General features: G+C 40.3%; 1 protein-coding gene across 1 annotated transcript in view; it reads right to left on the reverse strand.

Moving 5' to 3' along the window:
• SYNE1 (spectrin repeat containing nuclear envelope protein 1) overlaps positions 1 to 22,738 on the reverse strand; it is a 387,878-nt gene that overhangs the window by 67,738 nt on the left and 297,402 nt on the right. Inside the window, exons 113-124 of the mRNA XM_081094059.1 lie at positions 21,685 to 21,834; positions 20,721 to 20,897; positions 19,889 to 20,044; positions 15,145 to 15,300; positions 11,616 to 11,786; positions 10,105 to 10,238; positions 9,498 to 9,702; positions 6,724 to 6,906; positions 6,042 to 6,188; positions 4,873 to 5,027; positions 4,319 to 4,466; positions 2,203 to 2,297 (exon numbers count right to left, since the gene is read on the reverse strand). Of these exons, the coding sequence (XP_080950185.1) occupies positions 2,203 to 2,297; positions 4,319 to 4,466; positions 4,873 to 5,027; positions 6,042 to 6,188; positions 6,724 to 6,906; positions 9,498 to 9,702; positions 10,105 to 10,238; positions 11,616 to 11,786; positions 15,145 to 15,300; positions 19,889 to 20,044; positions 20,721 to 20,897; positions 21,685 to 21,834 (1,877 nt within the window). The remainder of the gene's footprint in view (positions 1 to 2,202; positions 2,298 to 4,318; positions 4,467 to 4,872; positions 5,028 to 6,041; positions 6,189 to 6,723; positions 6,907 to 9,497; positions 9,703 to 10,104; positions 10,239 to 11,615; positions 11,787 to 15,144; positions 15,301 to 19,888; positions 20,045 to 20,720; positions 20,898 to 21,684; positions 21,835 to 22,738) is intronic.

Genomic DNA, 22,738 nt, shown 5'->3' on the forward strand with positions numbered 1-22,738 from the left:
AGTGTGGGGTGTGCAGGAGGCAGCTGATCAATGATTCCCTCTCATCATTGATGTTTCTGTCCCTCCATCTTCGTTCCTCTCTGAAATCAATAAAACTATATTTTTAAAAAAAATAAAAAAATAAAAAATGTTGGCAGTTATTCATTGAGTTTTCTTTATCCTTCGACTTGTAGCTCTAGAATAGGTTTGCCTAGTATCCAATAGAATGAGTTTCTTTATAGATGATACTGTTCTTCACATGTTTTAGTGCTCATGTGGAACAAGACTCATTCTTCCTCTATTGTGACTGACTCTTCGGGGCTCAAACCCTTGGAACCTCCTACTACCTAGGGCCACTGTGAACTCTGAGTTTGTAACCAAAAGTGTTCTCAGTGTTTCTGCTTTTAAAAGAGCCTTTCTGATATTTACCATCTAAGTGCAGCAGAACCAAATATGATGAGTTGGGTTGATGAGACCTCCCTAAAAGCTACCAGTGTCTCTCATCTCTGAAAACATGTGACTCCAGGCCCCAAGAATACCCTGCAACATGAGAAGTACCCTGCCTACCCTCTCCCCGCCAGGCAGCCGGCCAAGGTCTCGCTGGAGCCGCATCCTCACTCTGCAGAGCAGAGCAGTCCTGAGCTACCTGCCAGCATGAGGAGCTGCTTAGAGCAGGACACTGCCCCCTCTGCTGAACTTGAGCTCTACAAAGCAGACGTTATAAATGAACTCTTAAAACACAATGCATTTGTAATCTGAGGCCTTCCTACTGTCAACATGTTCTAACCAAAAAAATTTTTTTTTCACTTGCAACTTTCAAAATTATTCTCCAGTCCAACCCTCATAATTTCATCCCTTGGTGTTTTTCCCTAACTGATAACATTGAAAATTTAATAGATGTTGGCTTGCGCATGCCTTTTAAATTTTATTTTACTTAATGACTCAAACTTTTGTAATATTGTTATAGAGTTGCCTAAGGGAGGATAAAGCAAAAGATAAGCCAATTGCATTTAAATCTGTCTTCTTTTGAGGGACTTAAGTTCTCTGTAAAGTTCATATTAAATTTGGCTTACTTAGACTAGAATAAATACGGTATCACATTTTGTTGTTCCAAGTTTAACCATAGAAATCTTTCATGTTCTTCCAAAGAAATAGCCACTTAAAACTAAAATTGCTTCCAAAGCATTTAAAAAAACACATGGCTTCTTAAAAAATAATGATTTCTTTTTAAAAATAATACTAAGTTAAATATAATCACAATTACTGGTCCTAAATATGGGAAAGATATATACATGTAATAAAATAAATGAGATGTATACTGCAAATGTCACCACCGAGTCTAGATGGGATAGCACAACATTGGTCCCAAGAAATGTAAATGTAGTATGAAATCATCAACTCATACCACAGAGCTAATGAGGAGCTAGGTATTACCCCTGCATTGGAATTTTTTTTTTTAAAGTTATCTTCATTGTTGAAAGTATTACAGATGTTTCCTTTTTTTCTCCCCTTGACCTCCTCATTCCTGCTCCTGCCCCCTCCCCGGGCTTTCACCTCACTATTGTCCGTGTCCATGGTACGCCTGCATTTTAAATAAAGAATCTGCTAAGTATACGAAGAGGAAGCAGGCTGCGTGTAATCTGACCTAAGGCAGCCCACCATTTTCAAATCTGGTGGAATTAGCAAGGTATGAGAGAGCTGGCTGTTCTCGACTAAACACCAGATACTCCAGTTCTAGGCTCAATTCTGTGTTACGTCATTCCGTTCTGTGGCCTTCGTCCAATCAGTTCACATTTCTGGGCCTCAAGTTTTCATCTGTAAGTTAGAGGGATGGTCTAGCCATCTCTGTGCTCCTTTTAGGAATAAAATGTCTGTAACCATATGAGACTATGAGAAGCATATGTTTATCAACCATTGATGCCTCATTGATACAATTCATTCTGATCTACTTATTAATCCCAGTCTCCTACAGACGAATAGCAGAGGTTGGCTAAGTGATTTCCAATTACGATGCGTCCTTCATATCATATAATAGCGGTTCTTTAAAAAGATTCAATCCTCAGTCATTTCAGAGATTCATAGAAACCTCTCCTCCAATTACGGAGCCTCTGCTGCTACAATTGCCTTGGGAAGGTTGGATATATGCCTTCTAATCTGCTCATTAGAAAGAAAATGACTAATTTACTGGAACCTTTCTTCATAATAATATATCAAAGGTCCTACCTGTCATCAACTTGACCTTGTTCCAGAAGACGCTGCCCATCAGTAATGATCGAGTGCAAAACCTGTTGACGACTGAACATCTCTGCTTGAAACAACTGTTATTAAAAAACACAACAAAACACATAATTTAGAGTTTCTAATTTTAATGTCCCGTTCTCTAATAAGTTTCCAAAAGTTCTGATTTAAGCAAGATTATGAAAAATATCTCCAGCTGAGTCGGGATACTTGTTTTATCCTGCAGTGTAGAAATAACGTAGTTGTAAACCATCAATTAGGATAGCCTTAAAGTTTAATTTCTGTTTACCAAAACTGACTAAAAGTAGAATTATGTTCCTCTCCTTTCTTTTGAAATCACCTATAAAGTTGGTTAGCACATAAATTGTATTCCAGATCTTTCTGTATGCAGAGTATGGTTTCATACAGAGAATAGCTTAAGACCTTTTAAGAAGTTGATGAAAAATAAAAGAGACTTTTTTTTTTGGAACTCATTATTTTTCAGTTTAATTGGGTTAATAAAATTATTTCAATACTAAAAAATTCAACAGAGACAATTCCAACCTTTTTTTTAAATTGTTGTTTAAACAGGTTTATTGAGATATAATTCACATACCATATAATTCACCTATTGGAAGTGTGTAATTTAATGATTTTTATTATATTTGCAGACTTGTGCAACCAATACCACAATAAATCTTAGACCATTTTCATTACCCCGAAAAGGACTTCATGCTCATTAAGAATCACTCCCCATTTCCTCTCAATCCCCACCTCTAAGTAACCTCTAACCTATTTTTCATCTTGACATTTCATATCAATGGACTTATGCAGTGTGCTGTCTTTTGTTATTGGCTTCTCTTCCCTTAGCATTATATTTTCAAGTCTGATCCATTTTGCAATATATGTCAACAAAGCATTTCATTTTTATTGCCGAGTAGTATTCCACTGTATAAAGATACCACATTTTATTTATTTATTCTTCAGTTGGTGGATATCTGAGTTGCTTCCACTTCTTGGCAACTATGAATAATGCCGCTATAAAATATATTCTTGTACAAGTTTTTGACCACATGGATATATGTGTGGATGTATATTTTCATTTCTCCTGGATGATTCCACCCAGGAGTGGAGATACAGGGTCACGTGATAACTCTATGTTTAACACTAGGAGGAACTCCCACACTGTTTTCCAAAAAACTTTCACTATTTTCAATTTCTATCGAGTAAGGATTCCATTTCTCTATTCCCTCCCTCATCAACACTGATCTTTTCCATTATAGCCATCCTAGTGGGTGTAAAGTGGTATCTCATTGCAGATTTCATTTACTGTATTTTATTTCCCCATTAGTCAAATCAATAAAAATGGACTTAAAAATACCTCACATGTATTTAAATTCTTGATTTCTTAAATGTGAAACAAAGTGCTTCAAAATTCATTTTATTCTCTTTTAAATTCTGCATTAAGCCTTTTCTCTGCTTGTAGGTAAATCCTATCTCCCCATTTGCATATATTTTATAAACACGTGGAACAACTCAGTTGCACCAATAAGTAGCAAAATAGAGGCTCACAGCAAAATAACTAATTTGGGTTTTGTATCTAGTTTTCTATCAGTGTTTCTTAAAAAATAGAATATAATCTGGTCAAGAGGTGCACTTGGAGGTTTTGGTAGGTTGACTCCCTAGTATAAAACGCATACATGCTTTTTAAAGAACACACAATTTTCCTTTATCTAAGACTTACCAAAGCAGAATCTCTATAGCAACTAGCCTTGGCAATATTAATGGAGTCTGTAACTCAATTTGAAAATTGAATCCAACTTTCTGAACTCCTTCCACAACGCTGCCTGCCTCCCCTCCCCACCCCTATAAGTAGATCTTGACCATAATTATGACACTATCCAGTGCAGGGTATTGAAGCCGGCCACCAGCTTATAACCAACGATGGGGCAAAGAGTGGACTACAATTTGGGAATTAAGCCACCAAAAGAAAGAAGGCAAAAACAGTGTGTGCATTTAGCAGACTCAGCCCAAGATTCTGCCCTTTAATTCCCCCACATGGGATTTTGTAGCATCTTTCAAAGGCCTATTTAACTGCCCCCAATCTACTAGCATAACTCACCTCATGGGCTCTCTGCTGCTCCAAAAGATGCTGATAATTGCCTGAAATCTCGACGGCTAATTTTTGCTCCGTCTGAACCAGGAATTCCATCCATGTTTCGCATTTTTCCAAGAAAGTCTGATGTTGTAGCAAAAATGACTGCAACTTACTGACAGAATAAAGGAAAGAGAATAGTGGCTATGTGGTTGCATATTCTTCTATCTTTGGCATATAAAACAAGATTAAATAATTTCTGCCTCTGATTCTAATTGGACTATCACAAACCTTTCATGTTAGGTAGTAAAATTTAGAAAACAAAATTGGAAAAAAAGTTTAAGATGGTAAGTTTTAAGAATGATACAATAATGTATCTTTAATATATTGTTATGTAAAAGGGCTTGCTAATTTTTGATTAAAAAATATTTAGTACATTAAACATGGGAAAGCACAATTTGAGCTTCTTTTAGTTCCAATTTTGTACATCGGAAAGACCTAGGCTTTATAACTGCACACCGATCATGAACTTGTTTCTACTGACATATCACAGCCGCCAAAACACCTCTTGGAGACTCTACCTGAATCTCTCTGTGGTCTGAGAGGAGATGAGAGACCAGTGCCGATTCAGACTCTGCATCCTTTTGATTTCCTTGTCATTCAGGGGTAGCCTGTAGCCAAGCTCATTCAGACGGTCTAAATCTGGGGCCATGCTGCTGAATTTTAACATCTGTCCCTGAAAGCGAGATTTAAGAGCGGGTTTAGCACCGTGGTCAGAAAGGGGAGGGAGCTTTCCAAGTGCTCAGTGAACTTGGATTTCAGCAAGAGGCCAGCTGTTGTTCTCCTGTGCATTTCTAGGCCACCTGCTTGCCATCGCGAGAGCTGCAGATAAAGAAAAGCTGCACCTTCCAGTCAGCATCCGGGGCTGCCGCTGTCACTTGGCTATTGCTTCTCACCACCCCTTGGGGAACAGTTAGTAGTTCCGTGTATTATTGACTGGATTCATTTACTAATAAAAAGTAATTCTTCATAGAACTGATAAACAATGAAAATTATGCTGATGGCTGAGAAGGCTTACTTCTTACCTTTATAGTTCATTTGTCCCTGCTAATCTGTCCCTTTATTATTTAATAATAATAATGCTAGTAATAATAATTAACATTTATTGAGCACTTATTTGAACTAAGCATTGTTATAAGAGCTTGACAGGAAGTACAATAACTCACTTTTAGCCTCAAAACAATCCCGTTAGGTACTACACTACAATTCCCACTTTACCATGAGGAAAAAGAGGCGGAGAAGCTCAAAGTCACCCAGCAACAAAGGGGAAGAGCTACGTAAGCAAGAGTTGTTGGGTTCTTGCTAGATGGCACACTATCCCACTCCATACAGTATCTGAAGAGCTTCAGTTTTAGGACTTTGGCCCCAGCCCCGATGTTGGTGACCATCAACTGAGAAAGCAGTCTGCTTTCAGCCCTCTGTCCTCCCTTCAGTCCCAGGACACGGCTGCCTCTTCTGGTCTGCCTGTGGCATTCGCAGCCCATCCAGGAAACCAGCCACGGGAAGGAGAAAATGCCAGGACATTGGCTGCGTGTGCCTTCCCTTTGCGTGCTCTGCAAAAGGCTCATCACCCTGGAGAAGGAAGTAACTCAAAATAAAAAGGTAGGCCTATGTCCGAAGTTTTGAGTTTTCCTTAAGGTTTGGAGGACGGAAGATGGAAGGTCTGGGACGAGGATTTCCACACACTTGCCTTCAGCTCTTCCATCCTCTCCTGGATGGTCGAGAGGTCAGATGAGTGGCTGGGGTCCTGTCCTTGAAGTATTTCTTCAGCTTCTACTATCCAAGCCTCCAAAGCTTCTAAACTCTTGGTAAAGGTTTCATAGTCAAGAACTCCAGCCTTTATATTACAAAAGAAAATGAATAGTTAGAAATCTAGTGAAAGGACATGGATGCTGAAATCATTTCTCATAGTCTACTGTCTAATTGCAATTGGACAGACAAGGCTACAATGATTTTACATTTTCTTCTTTTTAATAATATAATTTTCTAAAACCTACAATGTGTTACTTCTATGTAGAATTACCCGGTTGGAGCCATTCTTAAAATATATTACCAAACTGAAATATATTCTGATTCTTGCAAAAACTTATGAATTTTATTATTAAGCCACTTAGTGTTATTAACTGAACATATTTTACTCAGTGCCATGGAAGAAAGCATTGGTTTAGGGGCACAATTACTTTGTAAAGAATAGCGTAAAACTCCCGCCTTCCCTTATTCCCACTGAAAATGCCAAATTTGTTTATATTTTTATCCTTTGGTCTTGAAGGAGGCAGTGTCTGAATGATGAAAAAAATCTTCTTTTCCTGAGTTTATGCTCAGAAGCTACAGAACACCCAACTGACAACACAGGCTGAATGTGAGCTCTGTACCTGTAACACGGTCTGCTGTTTGCAAAGAGCCTGCTCCAGGGCACACAAGTGTTGACTCAGAGACAGCTGGTCCGAGTGAATGGCTGCTGCTGCGGAAGCATCCACCTGTTGCTTGAGTTGCTCCCCCAGCTCATGGAGAACAAACAGGGAATCCTTAACGGTGCCCAGACCTCTGAGGAGGTCCTGTGGAAGATGAAAACACGCCCGTCATGAAACCACATGCTAAGTGTAGTCCATATAACAAACAATCAGCGAAGGGCCACGCATCTAGAAACACTCCATTCTTATCTGTCAAGTTATTACACGAAATCACCTTCACCTGAAGCAAAAAAAATCAAGAATTGAGTCCAATTTATAAATTCAATTTCCACTGGCTTATCATTCTGAGCATAAAAGGTGGAGGCAAGAGATACCATGGAAAATACTGGAAGTGCAGCTCACCCCTAGCCCTGCGCACCAGAACCATCGCCAGGGTTCCACACCCCACTAATCAATCCAAAGGCACACACAGCCAAATTTCCTGGCATTTTCTCCTTCCTGTGGCTGGTTTCCTAGCCGGGGCTGCGAATGCCCACAGGCAACCCAGAAGAGGCAGCTGTGTCCTGGGACTGAAGGGAGGACAGAGGGCTGAAAGCAGACTGCTTTCTCAGTTGATGGTCACCAACATTGGGGCTGGGGCCAAAGACCTAAAACTGAAGCTCTCCAGATAATGTATGGTGTGGAATTGTGTGCTGTCTAGCAAGAACTCATGTGGATTAAAAATTTTAAAGAACGCATTTACTATCTATAATGATAAAAACATATTATGTTAATTATTGTGAATTTCATGCATCAGGCCTCTAGTTCTGATCATAAAAGCCACAGAGACTTTTATTGTAGAACACAGGGGAATGCAGCAAAACATACATAAACAACAACAACAAAAAGACCAAATCTACAAGTAGAGCCAATAACTGCAACAGTGGACAGTTTTTTCTTGCTTCTTCATATAATTGATGTCAAATTGAAAACACAGTGCCACATTTTATCTCTTTCTACTTAGCGTTATAGGCCCAAGAGATGAGTTTATCAACAGTATCATCTGTAGGATGAGTGGTCGAGGTACAGTGGTTGTGACACACCTGCCTATCTCAGTGGGGTGTGGAACCCTCACGATGGTTCTGGTACCCAGGGCTAGGGGGGAGCTGCACTTCCAGTATTTTCCATGGTAGCTCTTGCCTCCACCTTTTATGCTCAGAATGATAATCCAGTGAAAATCCGGTTTCTGCTTTCCGTCCACCACTAAGCCAGTGATGGCGAACCTTTAGAGCTCGGCGTGTCAGCATTTTGAAAAACCCTAAGGTAACTCTGGTGCCGTGTCACATACAGAAATTTTTTGATATTTGCAACCATAGTAAAACAAAGACTTATATTTTTGATATTTATTGTATACATTTAAATGCCATTTAACAAAGAAAAATCAACCAAAAAAATGAGTTCACGTGTCACCTCCGACACGCATGTCATAGGTTCGCCATCACTGCACTAAGCGATGACACATGACTGACTCTTCTACTTGCTGCTGGTGCCCCACCAGACATGGAGGAGAGAGAAGAGCCTGCTTCTACACATGCAGGGCCTACTGTGAGAGGAAGAGAAGCAAAGGGCGACTTTACCCTTGACATAGCTGCCAGATAAGGGCACCACTGGGAGCACTGCACTCTAAAACAGGTGTATCCCCACTCCGAGGGCTGAATATTGACAATGACAAATCTTGTTAAGGATAAACCCTCAGTAGACGGAGAAAAAGCAGGAGAACTATATTCACCATCCATATTCAACTTCAGCTTTCACGTGATGATTTGTTATTAATGTAAACGTATTAGACTAGGTTAAACTTTTATTTATGTGCTGTTTATAACTTGCCTAATTCTGATAAACTGAATGGGAGAGTTTGTAAGAAGATATTTGAAACAAATTCATTAAAGATAAAAAAGGACAAATAGCAAGAGCCATGCACTGCGGGAAACAAGAGAACTGTTCCCGAAAACCTTAAGTAGGTTACTGGCAGATACAGTGAAAAACTGAACTATTAGAAAGCTATTAAGAAGAATACACCCCATAAATCAGGAGATAAAGACTTCTTTGTACCATTAAATTCTTAGAAGGCATTATGTTCATGCTTATGTAAAAGATAATGAACCAAACTGGATGAAACCTTTAACTGTAGATTTTTAAAAGATAGAACATTATTCTCCATGTGGTCATTTCTTATATTGACCATCTCTGTAGAAACAGCTTGAATCGTTCACATGGATTGCATTCCATTAGGAAAAATGGGAAAACAACTCATTGTTTTAAATGGAAAAATGAGCCTTAGCCGGTTTGGCTCAGTGGATAGAGCACGGACTGAAGGGCCCCGGGTTGGTTCCGGTCAAAGGCACAGGCCCGGGTTTCGAGTCAATCCCCAGTAGGGGGCGTGCAGGAGGCAGCCAATCAGTGATTCTCTCAGACATCACTGATGTCTCTGTCTCTCGCTCCCTCTCTGAAATCAATAAACACATATTTATTTAAAAAATAAATAAATAAAACAATGAGAGGGGCCTTTAAAATCCGACGCATGTGTTCTGAAAACCCAGCAGGCTCCTTGATACGTAGAACAATTCTTTGGGGGTCATCGTCTCACATACTGAGACGTACCAAAGGCTTACCCACATCAGCACTCGCCCTGCCAAGCTGGAGAAGTCTACGGAAGGCATGTTTGGGAAACAGACCGTGATCGGGCCCGAACGTACACTGCAATCGTGAACCCACGTAGCCACTTCGTCGTCGGCGATGTCCTTGCTGGCGGCCGCCCTCAGCAGCTCCTGGGTGCGGCCCGCCTGCTGCTGGACCGCGGAGGCGCACTGCGCCGAGTAGTCCCGGTGCCGCCGCCACAGCTGCAGGAGGGCCCTGCTGGCCTGCAGCTGCTCCGCCACCTCTTCCAGCAAGTTGTTCCATCTGGAAACGAGACCCAACACGCGTGGGCAGACCTCCCCCTCGCGCCAAAGGCTCTGACTTGCTGTTTTATGTTTCACGATCCTGCTTCATGCGCATTTGGAAGGCATGCAAGGATGTCTCATTTCTATTGCACATCATAAAAAGGAGCATGTCACAGTCACCCCGGGGGGAGCCTGCAGGAATGAGGCCCATCTTTGGGTACATAGCAGTTCTGATTTCTCTCTAAACATCTTCCCTGCTCTTACTTACCATTAGCTTCATGTTGTCAAAATTAAAGCGCAAGTGGAATGAAATCTGCAAAGCCCAAATTCAAAACGCGGGCAAGTTTTCATTGCGTCACTACTTACAATGCGGTTGTGCTGTACGCAATGCATCACAGTGTTAAGTTAGCAAGCGCCATACCTCATAGTGACTTCCTTTAAGGTGCTGGTAAGAGTTTCCGTCACAGGTGGGTGGCACTGTTTTAACAGCTGGTTGGTGACAGAGTCAAATTTCTGTAAGCTCTTTTCCTGTTTCTCTAGATCATCTTGAAGATTCTGCCCAAAGAAAAAATACCACAGATAAAATAGCAGTTACTAGGTCTAAATGCTAAAAGCGAAGTCTAGAAGTAATTTGTAGCTGTTTTCATGAATATGCACATATGAATATAGACACAGTGACGTCGCTGCAATGCTTTATATGCAAGTATTCCTGAGAGTCTCAGCTCTCCGTGCAACCAAGTGATGGTCGCGATTCTTAGTACATCTCCATACACAAAGGAGGCTAAAAGTCCAGTCCTGTTTAACACTGGCATCTGATGGCCATCAATTCAAAATATGCAAAGTGCAGACCCTGGATTCTTTCATACCTTAAGAGAGCATTTGCAGGTGTTCAACATAGACGAGGCTAAGTTAAAAAGTCCTTATAACCTCCTCAAAGTTAGAAAATGTGCTTTTAAACTTACTATTCTCAAAATAACTTTGAATGATTCTTAGTATCTGCAACAAGAATTTAAGGTTCAAATACATTATATAGACACATTTTATCCTTCTTCCTGACTGCCCAGCCCCCCTTCCCCAAAGGTATGCCCTTCAGAAAGCCTGCCTATGAGGTCAGCAGCATATACATGTTTATCTCCAAACCAAGGAGATACATGCTGGGCCCTTGCTGGCATCCCACCCCTTGAGGGCCTGCCCTGCCACCCCATAGTCTGCATTAAGTAGCCGGGGAGAAAGAGCAGTGACAGGTGGGGTGTCCAGTGTCCAGATGTGCCGGGAAGTGGGGGCAGCAGCTAATCTGAGGGAAGTGGCCTGAGCTAGGAGGGGTGCTGTGTTTAAGTCAAACAGCAACGATGCCACGATGCCACTCTAGATGAATGCAACGATAATGACACAGGAAACGAAGCAGCCGGTGCCAGAAACAGAGGATATGTGTACACACTGGGCAGACCACAGATATTATGCTAAATAAAAAGAAAACAGTAGTTTAAAAATTTACCACTTTTGCTATTTTTCTCTTTGCTTTCTTTTTAATCCCTGAGCATATGTTTGGAGAAGCAGGATAAAAAGAGAAAAGGGAAGACAGAGAAGGCAGCGACATGGATCAAGGAGATAGATTTGGGTATAAAAATCATTTTACAAAATACATTCAGGTGGATATTTACATGTTAGAATTTAAAAGTCATTTCATTAGATACCGTTAATCCAGAATTCGGTATTCACAGGCAAGTTTGGATGAGGAACAAATAAAGTTAAGTTTTTAGTTTGTCTGTATCGTTTAGAAAGATATCTGCAGGTAAAATTATTTAAACATTTCAAAAATAATTAAATGTAAGCAATAGACAGCAGTATTCCAGGACGATGTCCACATTTGCTATTTTCTTTATTTTCTCAAATTCAAAAGCATGTTCAGGGCAGGATGAGTTCAGTCCTTACCTGAAGATTGTCTACCTGAACTTGCACAGCTTCCAAGGAGCCGATCAGCAGGCGGAAGCGGGAGAGGGAGTACCTGGCCTCCAGGAGGCCGCTGTTGATCTCATCGGAGGCTGCCTTGTGCTGGCTCCACTGGTCGTGCACGGAACTCAGCAGTACCTTTAACTGCCCAGCCTTTTCAAAGAGAAAGACACGTCTTACAACTGCATCACACTTAACATTACAAAACATGTGTTCAATGGGTGGAAAAAATTAATATTGAAGAATTTTATCAGGGTTGCAGGTATTATAAATGAACTCAAACACAAAAGATTTCAAACATAAGATATAGCAATGTTGAAACTGATGCCTCTCCTACTTTTGAAAACTCAGTCTAAATCAAAATTCTTTTTTAAAAAATATATTTTATTGATTTTTTACAGAGAGAAGGGAGAAGGATAAAGAGTTAGAAACATCAATGAGAGAGAAACATCAATCAGCTGCCTCCTGCACACCCCCTTACTGGGGATGTGCCTGTAATGAAGGTACATGCTCTTGACCGGAATCGAACCTGGGACCCTTCAGTCCGCAGGCCGACGCTCTATCCACTGAGCCAAACCGGTTAGGACTAAATTGAAATTCTTGAAAAGGTTTTATACATAATCATTATATGTAACATATATTATATAAAAGTGATAAAAAGCCAATATATTTAATACTACAGTGTAGAAAATGAGTGTTTTGACTAATGCATTAACTTGTTTAGTCTTCATAACAACTTTATGAGGTAGATAACATCATCCCAGTCTTACAGATGAGGAAACTGAGGCACAAAGACATTATGAAAATCACCTGGGATCATACTGCTAGAATGTGAGAAGTCTATATTTGAAACAAGGCAAATCTGGTCCCAGGAAATGATACTTATCAGTCTATCTATCTATCTCACATATGTGCACACACACGCACAAATGAGTATCTTGAGACAAAAACTTCTCAGAACACTTCCCCCCATACTTATCTGCAAAGAAAAGTTTTTAATTTGTCTGTATCATTTAGAAAGATATCTGCTTTGGACTTTCTGGATGTCAGCCCCAATCTTCTGAATGCAATCTTTTCAATATGGAGGAACTATGACCATAATTAAGACAATCTATAATAATAAAAGCATAACATGCTAATTAGACCAGACGACCTTCTGGACAGAGCCAGGGCTGGAGGGAAGCCAGTGCTGGCAGTTGGGGAAAGGAAGGCCTATTCTTGCACGAATTTCGTGCATTGAGCATCTAGTAGATTATATAATACATTAATTTGTACCTGCATGCTCTGCTTTTCTTCTTAGCATAAAAAATAATGTTGAAACCAACTGAGATACCATCTAATGGGCCCACGGACTAAGAAGGTGCTGCCTCAGAGATGAGGCGATGCCCACAGGTGCAGACAGGTGCCAGGGCCCACCCAGCCCATGAAAGTCAGTAAGAGACAGGAAAATAAAGCCAGGAGGAAATGAGAATTTTTAAGGAGTCTAGTTCTTCTTTGTGTTATGCTTGAGATGATGTTTCTATGAAAGAATCCCTTAATTTATTTATATGGTAAATTGTTTCCAAGAATTTGTGATGATTTATAAAAATACATATAGGCCAGCTGGTGTGGCTCAGTGGTTGAATGCTGACCTATGAACCAGGAGGACACGGTTCAATTCCTGGTCAGGGCACATGCCCGGGTTGTGAGCTTGATCCCCAGTGTAGGGCATGCAGGAGGCGGCTGATCAACAATTCCCTCTCATCACTGATGTTTCTATCTCTCTCTCCCTCTCCCTTACTCTCTGAAATCAATAAAAATATATAAATAAATAAAAAGATAGTAAACTTATAAAAATATACAAAAAAATGAATTAAAAATCAGGTTGAAACTAAGGGAAGGGAAAACTGCCCCGCTGCACTGGGAGGAGAGCGTGCAGGCTGTAAGCAGCTGCTTGCTGGGCCACCGGTCTCACTCACTGTCCGGCTGGTGCTGCAGCGCCTGCTTCTGTGAAGTGTGGATAATGACTATTTGTGTGCAGAACAGTATTTGCTTTGACATGTATTCTTCTTTTCAGAGGATTCAACACTCCATTCAGCTTGTTTTTATCAAGTGTCTCATGGAGCTATGTTTCAGTGGGAGAAATATGTACCGAGAAGTAGACTGTACCACATGTTAGAAGTTGATAAATAATAGGAATAAAGGCAGAGCAAAGGAGAGAGTCAGGGAGTATGGGGGGGGGGTGGTCAGGAAAGCCCACACTGAGATGGAAAATTTGAAGAAAGACTTTGAGGACAGGGAGTGACCTGGTGGATACTGAGGAGGGGGTGTGGTGTTCCAGGTGAAGGACACAGCCAGTGCAGAGTCCCTGAGCGTGGGCCAGGCCTGTGGAGTTCAAGAGCAGGGGGAGAGCAGAAGCCAAATGAGCCTGCAGGACAGACAGCTGCCGGAGACGAGGTCAGAGGGACCCTGGAGGCCGGGTCATGTGGGCCTTCAGGTCCTCACCAGGTTTGTCCTCATTCTAAATGAGACAAGAAGCTAATGGCGGGTTTGAGCTGAGGACTGCTGTGATCTGGCTTCCAGCTGAACAGGACCTCTCTGGCATGGAGACTACTGAGGAGGCCACTGATAACCTCAAGGTGAGTGGTCGTGATGACATGGGCCTGGGTGCTAAGTGCAGGGACAGGGCAGAGCTTGGAGTCTGAAAATACACCTGACCTGTTTGCTGATGGGCTGGATGTGGGGTATGACAGAAAGACAGGAGTGAAGAATGACCCCACGGTTTTCTGCCCAAACAACTGGAAGGTTAGAGTTGTCATTGCCTGAGATGGTGTGTGTGTGGGGGGGAACTGTAGGTGGGGGGGAAGTGTAGGTTGGGGGGGAACAGGAGGTGGTTTGGACACGGGAATTTGAGATGTCTACTGGTCATGCAAGAGGAGACGTCTACACATTGGGTTTCTCTCTCAACCCCAGCTTCTGTCTCTATCTAGATTTTAAGAGAGAAATCCGGGCTGGGGATACACTTGGAGAAATATGTGTGCCTAAATGGTATCTATGGACATGGAAATGAATGAGGTTATTGTATATTTATTATAGAAAAGATCTGAAGCTAGGCTTTAAAAAAAAGAGGTTAATAGCCTGGCCCGTGTGGTTAATGGTTAAGCATTGACCTATGAATTAGGAGGTCATGGTTCAATTCCTGGTCAGGGCACATACCTGGGTTGTGGGCTTGATCCCCAGTGGGGTGTGTGCAGGAGGCCGCCAGTCAATGATTCTCTCTCATTCTCTCTCATCATTGATGTTTCTATCTTTCCCACTTCCTTCCTCTCTGAAATTTATATATATATATATATATATATATATATATATATATATATATATATATATATAGTTAATAAAGTGAACTTAAGTACAAAGAGTTGATGTACAGATTCGTATTAATTACTCAGTTACTTTAGGAAAACCAACAGCAGGTCATGAGCGTGACATGGCGAGCAGGGCTTGGAGCCAGCGCTCACAACATTAACATTACCATGTGGTCTAAATGAGCCCAGGTTTGCTTGAGCTCCCGCAGCGTGCTCACGACAGCACCAGACACTTCTTCTTTCTTGTCCTGAATCAAAGCAAGTCCACTCTGTTCAATCTTCTCCACCTCTTTTTCTTTGGCTTTAATCAAATCTTCTAGATCCTGAAAGATTAAAAACATAGTCATTTTAAATTGCTCTATTATGATGCACTGAAATTGAGCCATGATAGTCTCATAGCCTAGAAATCTTTAAATAACCCCAAAAGCTTATAATTCTCAGGACAGGGTCTCCATAGTGAAACTTTTTCCTGCATTTAAATTATGTAAATGGCCTTTTTATTCCATGATAAATTAGCATAACATATCAAAGCAAAATTTTGATTGCCTGATAAGGAAATGTCACCATGTAACTTTTTTTCAAGAAGCTACAGTAAACAGTCAGAACTGGTAACATGATTAAATTCTTAAATTCATGTATCTTGGTGTTGGGAAAATTACCCCGTCCTAACCCATAGGGTAAAATGCAATGGAATGGTATCCTGTACCCCAGTATCTGAGATTTAGTTATATCTCGGCTACAATGGAGCTGTGGCACTTCGGATACGTTACAAACATTCACTGTGTCACAGATTCTTCAGAATGTCTATTATCCTTTATTTCTCCCTAAAATAGTCTGATATGTGATTTGAAAAAATTACAGGCTTTTTTCATGAACCAAATCCTCATTTTCTTTGGGATGTGCATTTATAACTGTCAGTATGGGATGTGCAAAAAAGAAAAGAAAATGAGGCAACGACCTGGAGATCACACTTAACCATGCTTCACAACCTTAACCAATATTTGAACGCCTTTTGAAAATTTGGAGAGCTCAGTGAGGCAGGCTCTGACTGCTCTCACCACTTTCTGAATGAGCATGTGGGAGATCATGTCAGACAACCTGTCCTGGGTCTCAGAACTGGTGAGGCTGAAGGTGGGCTTAGAATCCAGCCTTCTGAGCTCACTGCCTCCAAGCCCAGTGCTGCAGGCCAGGCAGCTGGACAGGAGTTGTGGAGAGGATGCCAAACCCAGGTTGGGTGATGGAGAAGCCATAGATTAAGGCCTGGCTACAGTCTCAAATTCGGAAGTGCAGCCCAGAGCTAGATGTAGAAGTGTGTAGACCTTGGAGGTTAGAGTGAAAATAATCCAAAATATTTTAAATTTAGATAATGTCTCAATTCTGTAGAAAAGATTTCTACCCTTCTCTCATGAATCACATAGAGATAACAAGATAGGGATTGGATGGTGCTATTCAGAGGCTATAGAGAGGAGCCCAGCCTCTGCTGTATTCATTACAAATGTTGTGCCTCTTTTATTTTTATTTCTGTGGGGTCCAAACTTTTAAGTCTACCTAATTTATAAAATAGGAATAATAATAGATTTGCTTACCTGAAAAGGCTAACATTATATATATTATATAATATATACATATATATATATTACATATTTTATATATATATTCATATAATCTTTTAAGCTGTTAAAAACTAGGCAAATGTAATAAATTAATAAATAAATTAATAAATAAATACTAAGCAAATGTAAGACAGTATTGTTATATTCAGTCAGTTGATACTCTGCCATGCTTCAGTGCAAATTTATTTATTTTTCTCTCCTTAATTATCATGAAGCTACTTTTGTCATGATGTATTATTAATTGGAAATGCATGCATTTAGTAGCCAGAATAGATCATTTGTGTTTTTAACTTTGTTCTTTAATTTCCACTTTATATTTCTGTCAGTATTTCGACAGCTTAGATAATTAACCAGAGGATGAATATAGTGATTACTAGGGCTATGGTTCTTTTATACAACACAGAAAACATAATTAACTTTATTACTGAAAGATATTTATCTCTACCTCTCTGAAATATTAAATAACCATAAAGAATCCTTCCACTATGTCTTTAATATGATTCTAAAATTCAACCACTGGAATTAAATGTATCCTCATTTATCCAGAGGTGTACTTTGTTCAGGGGCCCTGTGGAATTAATGTCCCATTGCTCAGAAACACATCTCTAAAATGCTCTGTACCTTAATATTGCCATAAAAGCAAACCCAGTAGGTAAACAGGGCTGAAATATATATTTTGTGCAAAATGAAGGTGCCATCCTTTCCTTTCAATAATAATTAAAAGATTATTCTGTTTCTGATCAATGAAGGGAAAAGCCAAACCCAACATTTTTTGCTATAATGAATCATTCTTGAGTTAATTCCTACATAGCAGTTTCTATGATGATATTAATGAATAAATCACCTCGAAAGAGTGGAAAAATATTCAAGAGGTTTTTAAAACAAAGTAAAGCTTGAATCCAGCCATCAATTTAAGCATGCTGGCTTGAATTTCACACTTTGGTCCAGAGGAACCATTTCCCAAAAATGACAATAAATTTTGATCAAGGTTTATGGTACTGCCAATAAAACATGCCAGTTAGAGGAAAAAAAAACAACACACACACACGCACACATGCATGCACACACACAAAGACCCAGCGATGCCCCCAAATAACTCAGTGGAGCTACATTCATTCTGTTCTTTGTTTAGAAAAATGACTTTTCACTTGAAATCACAAATTGGCATTGGCGTCACGTTCCTTGAACCACACTGCCAGCTTTCCTTCCTGACACTGCCTGACGTGAACCTCTGGGAGACTAACATTTGGGTCTGAAAGGGAGTAAAGCTTGCCAGGCATCCACTGCATTTTCCAGATAACAATGTTTCTCTCTATTAAACAGAAGACATGGACATGTAAAGAAACACAGTGGGAAATGGCAGGGGAAAGTAACAGAAAATAAGAAAAAAAATACTAAGAAAGAAAAAACAGTAGGAGAGAAGGAAGAAAAAAGAAAAGTTACATTAAGGTATCGTTTCAGTCTTTCTACAGCAATGTCTATCACAACAATATGACAAGGAAGCACTAATCCTGCTCATGTTTAACACGTGAATTATCTTTTAATTTTAATGGCAGTGTTTGAACTCATGAGCTCATCAAGAGGTATAAGTTTTCATGCTCCAAAGTCAAAATTTGAAATTCTGACTTATTTGCACATTTTAGAATGGATGCCTAAATTAGAAATGCTACTGGCCCCTGGAGAATTGAAAATGCAACGATGGCCCAGCTGGTGTGGCTGAGTGGTTGAGCATTGACCCATGCACCAAGAGGTCCCAGGTTTAATTCCTGGTCAGAACACATGCCCCGGTTGCAGGCTCGATCCCCAGTGGGGGGGTGGGGTGCAGGAGGCAGTCAATGATTTTCTCTCATCATTGATGCTTCTCTCTCCCTTTCCTTCCTCTCTAAAATCGATAAAAACGTATTTTTAACAAAGAAAATGCAACGATGTTTTTTGGTCTTCCATCTTTTACACACCCATCTTCTGACATGAAGCTTTTTTTTTAATTTCAAGCTATTTCTCTATGTGATGGTTTCCTTTGCCATTTGTATGCATCTCTGACTGGCAATCCATTAGTGTGTCAACCCAGCAAAGAGCATCTGCTCTTCCTTTTCTGAACCGAACAGCTTTGCTTCGGAGCTTAAATATACCTGACTCTACATGTGCCCACAGAAGAAGTGCTGCTCGGAAGGAAGTTCATTACTAAAGGCCATTCTATTGGAAATCTGGAATAGAAAAACTAGCTTTGGGAAAGGGGCATCTCTGCAGAATTGCTTCCCAGCTGCGTCTTCAACTGTTCTTAGGAAACACTACCAAGAAGCGTCACAGCTAATCTGTAACACGTTACAAATTACTGAATTACGTTTAAAAACAATTATTGCAGGGTTCACTGTGACAGCTCCCATTTCTTCTGTAGAAACAAGAATATCTGAGGAAAGAATAAGTGTTCCTAGGTCAATGGGGATTATTTAGAGTGTGCCCACTGCACCTGAACCCGCAGCCTTGCCACAACCAGAGCAAGCATGTGACACAGTAGTCACACTGTCACCTGTGAACAACCCCCCCACCTCCATGAGAGTTGAGCCAGAATCCAATCAAGCCTCTTGTGCTAATGCCCATTCATAGGAAATACAGGGGAGAGAAGAGCAAGTTAAATGCCACTTTGGGGAAATACACAGGCTGATCCTGGGTCCGGGGCCAGTCTACATTTTCTCCAGCAAGTAATGGTATTAAAATATTAGCGACTTAAGAAACTAACGAGCATATGAACACGTAGACACTGCTGTATCTTTATGGAAATAAATTAACTAGAAATATACATTTTACAGGAAATTTAGGAAATAGTGTTATGGGTTGAGCATTACAAATATTAAGGGATTCCATAGTATGTTAAACTTTTGGTGGTGATAATATTATGGTTATATAAGAAAAGTCCATTTTGTAGAGCTGGGAATTGTAGCATGCAGGAATAAACTGGCATGCTATCTGGAATTAATTATGACATCTTTCAGGAGAGAAGAAATATTCAGGGAACTATGTCAAAATCTTGATAATTATTAAATCTGATGATCAGTATCTGATGATCAGGGGTTAGCAGCACCCTCTCCTTATGAGTGTGTTTAAATATTCTATTTTAAATTTTATAAAAAGAGGTGAAAAGACCTAATAGGAAAACTCTATAAGCTCACGTAGTCAGAGAAATTTGTAACCAAATGCCACTGTTCTCAGCATTTAACTCTCAGTTCTCAAGAAGGGCACCTTCGTTTGGCACATGCCGTGAAACTGTGAGCTGGAGCGCGTCAGCGCCCAGGCCAGTTACCTCACAGGCTTTTATTGCGTTCTGGACTGAAGCCTGGTCTCCAACTCGATGCTGCTGCTTTAGCCTCTTTTCCTGGCTTTCAAACCAAGTTTTCATGCCTTGTACATTGTTTTCATATTCTGACCACGATTCCAATAAGCCTTCCAACAGCTGGATCTGAACAAACGTAATGAAATGAAATGTACAATTTTATTTTAATTTCAAATCATTGGCAGGCCACTATTTCCTCAAACTGAGAATTCATAAATTCATAAAATACAGTCCACGGTATGTTTGATTAAAAATGAATGTTCCGAGGTGCGAATCAATGACTATTTTTTGGTAAGCAAGTAAAGATCTTAAGTCTACTTGAAACGAGGGCAAAAGAAATTAAGAACCATCTTTAAAAAAACTAAAATAACATGAAATATACAAAGGGTGGAGGGTGCGTAAGACAAAGTAATCGACATGATTGAAGACCATGTAGAGCCAGCAGGAGCTGGTTTGGCTCAGTGAATAGAGCATTGGTCTGTGGACTGAAGGGTCCCTGGGTTTGATTCCAGTCAAGGGCACATGCCCGGGTTGCGGGCTCAATCCCCAGTAGGGGGCGTGCAGGAGGCAGATGATCAATGATTCCCTCTCATCACTGGTGTTTCTATCTCTCCCTCTCCCTTCCTCTCTGAAATCAATAAAAATACATACATATTTTTAAAAAAAGAACATATAGAGCCATGTATGTATTCTTCAGTGGCATTCTCTCCAGCAGAATCCCCGAGCCCAGCGTCGGTCGCTATCCTACTCCTACAGTTAATTTTCTTGATAGAGTCTCTCCAGCGGTGGCCACGTGGCTCACCTTCTCAGCTACGAGGCCCTGCAGGACCTGCCAGCTTTTATTCATCGCTCCGAGTTGCTCCGCAAAGTCGGTCTTATCGCTGCGCTTGCTCTCCACGTCCTGGGTGCTGATCTGCAGCACAGACTGGTTCACAAAGTCCACTGTCAGCTGCTTACAGTTAATGTCTATCTGAAAGCCCTGGAGCGAGAGGGAGAGAAGGAAACGAGGTCAGAGGGCGCATGTCGTGGGCTTGCTCAGGAGCTGGAGGGCCGTGAGTGAGCAAAAGGTTGATGCCATGACTTCCATGGTTTAGTCCGAATGGCACCATCTGTGTGCATGCATAGAACCCGTTATTTTCAGAAACTGAATATATCTATAATAATAAAGCATAATATGCTAATTAGACCAGACGTCATTCTGGACGACCTTCTGGACGAACCTGGGGCAGCAAGGGAAGCCTGGGTTCCGGGTGCCTGCTGGCAGCCCGAGGGAAGCCCAGGTCCCAAGTGCCAGAGGGAAGCCGGTCCCGGCAGCCAGGGGAAGGAAGGCCTACTCTTGCATGAATTTCATGCATTGGGCCTCTAGTATAAAATATATATGAATACAGTAGACATGAATTAAATTTATAACTTTTGAATTTATAAATATATTTGAATTTATAAATATATATATATATATATATGGCAGAGGATGTAGAATTGGATACATTTTATGATTACACTATAAAATATTTATAAATTATAGTATTCATTTGTATGACTTCTTAAAATGACACAAAATCTTATTCAAAATTATTCCTAATACCAGACAACTTTTCCATGCCTATCACTAGGGAGGCAATGTTCTTACTCTTAGACAGCTATCCGGTCACTATGGATGAAATCTATACTTCAGAGCCTGATCGCCATCCCTGGAGTTCTTATGTCCCTTCAGATAAAATAGTTCCAAAAACACGAAAAGGTAAAGATAACAAATGTGTCATCACCTTATATTTCTGAAGGTACTCATTGATGGCCTTGTAGCCTGTGGCATTTTTTATATCCTCTTCATCCTTTTGAATGACATTCTCCATGAGAGAGATCCAAGTCATGACTTCCGAAATGGCATGGCGCGAGGGCAGCTTATCCATTTGGAGCTGCCCGAGGAGGAGAGCAAGTCACAGTATTAAAGTTCAAACCTGGTGCCTGTTAACCTAAACACCCTCCATGAACCCTTATTAATGTTCCCGCATAGGTAACTCTTCTTAACGCCATGTTTGGATCCAGACCTCATTGGAAGCTTGGAATTAAACAGCAGGCAAACACTGAACCATCCTAGTCATCTTATGTTCACTTGCCATCCAATACTATAAACATTGTATAAACACTGGCTAATTAATCAAAATACCAGAAAGAAGAAAATATTATTGTTATTTTATAGCTAGTTTTATGACCTTCAAAAAACGTAACTACAAAACATTCAACAGATGTATCTTATTAATTAGCTCATAAAATCTCTGTGTATTATGACTCAAGAATGTTAAAAGGAGAAAGAAAAATACCACAATACCAACTATCATTTTCGAGAGCTTTGGCACTCTCATATTTATTCCTAAGAGCATAGCCAACTTCTTCAGTCTTTAAAATAGACTTACAAGTCTGAATCTTACTTAACACATCATACATTTATGCAGCTACTTATTATAATAATTTGGAAGAACACAAGCAATCATTTAAAATATTTATGGACTTCTATGAGGTGCAGAATGATGTAGAGACAAATGTGAGATGTACAGCAGCTGACTAGTAGGAATGAAAATTGGCATTAAACGCATCTATCGTACCTTATCTACAGTGACGAGCACAAAAGAGAGAGAAAAATAAACTCTCTGGAAGTTCAGAGGAGAGAAACATGTTTCCAGGAAAGAGGAGAACTGACTTCCCTTCTCTAACTTCTCTTCCCTTATTGAATGAATGCCAGCTGCTGTATTGTAGGTAAGATTATAGGTCTTTTACATTTATTATTGTTAAATCTTCATGGCTACCCACTTTATAAGGTAG

Source organism: Myotis nattereri (genome assembly GCF_964212035.1).
Source record: "Myotis nattereri genome assembly, chromosome: 6".
Lineage (NCBI taxonomy): Eukaryota > Metazoa > Chordata > Mammalia > Chiroptera > Vespertilionidae > Myotis > Myotis nattereri.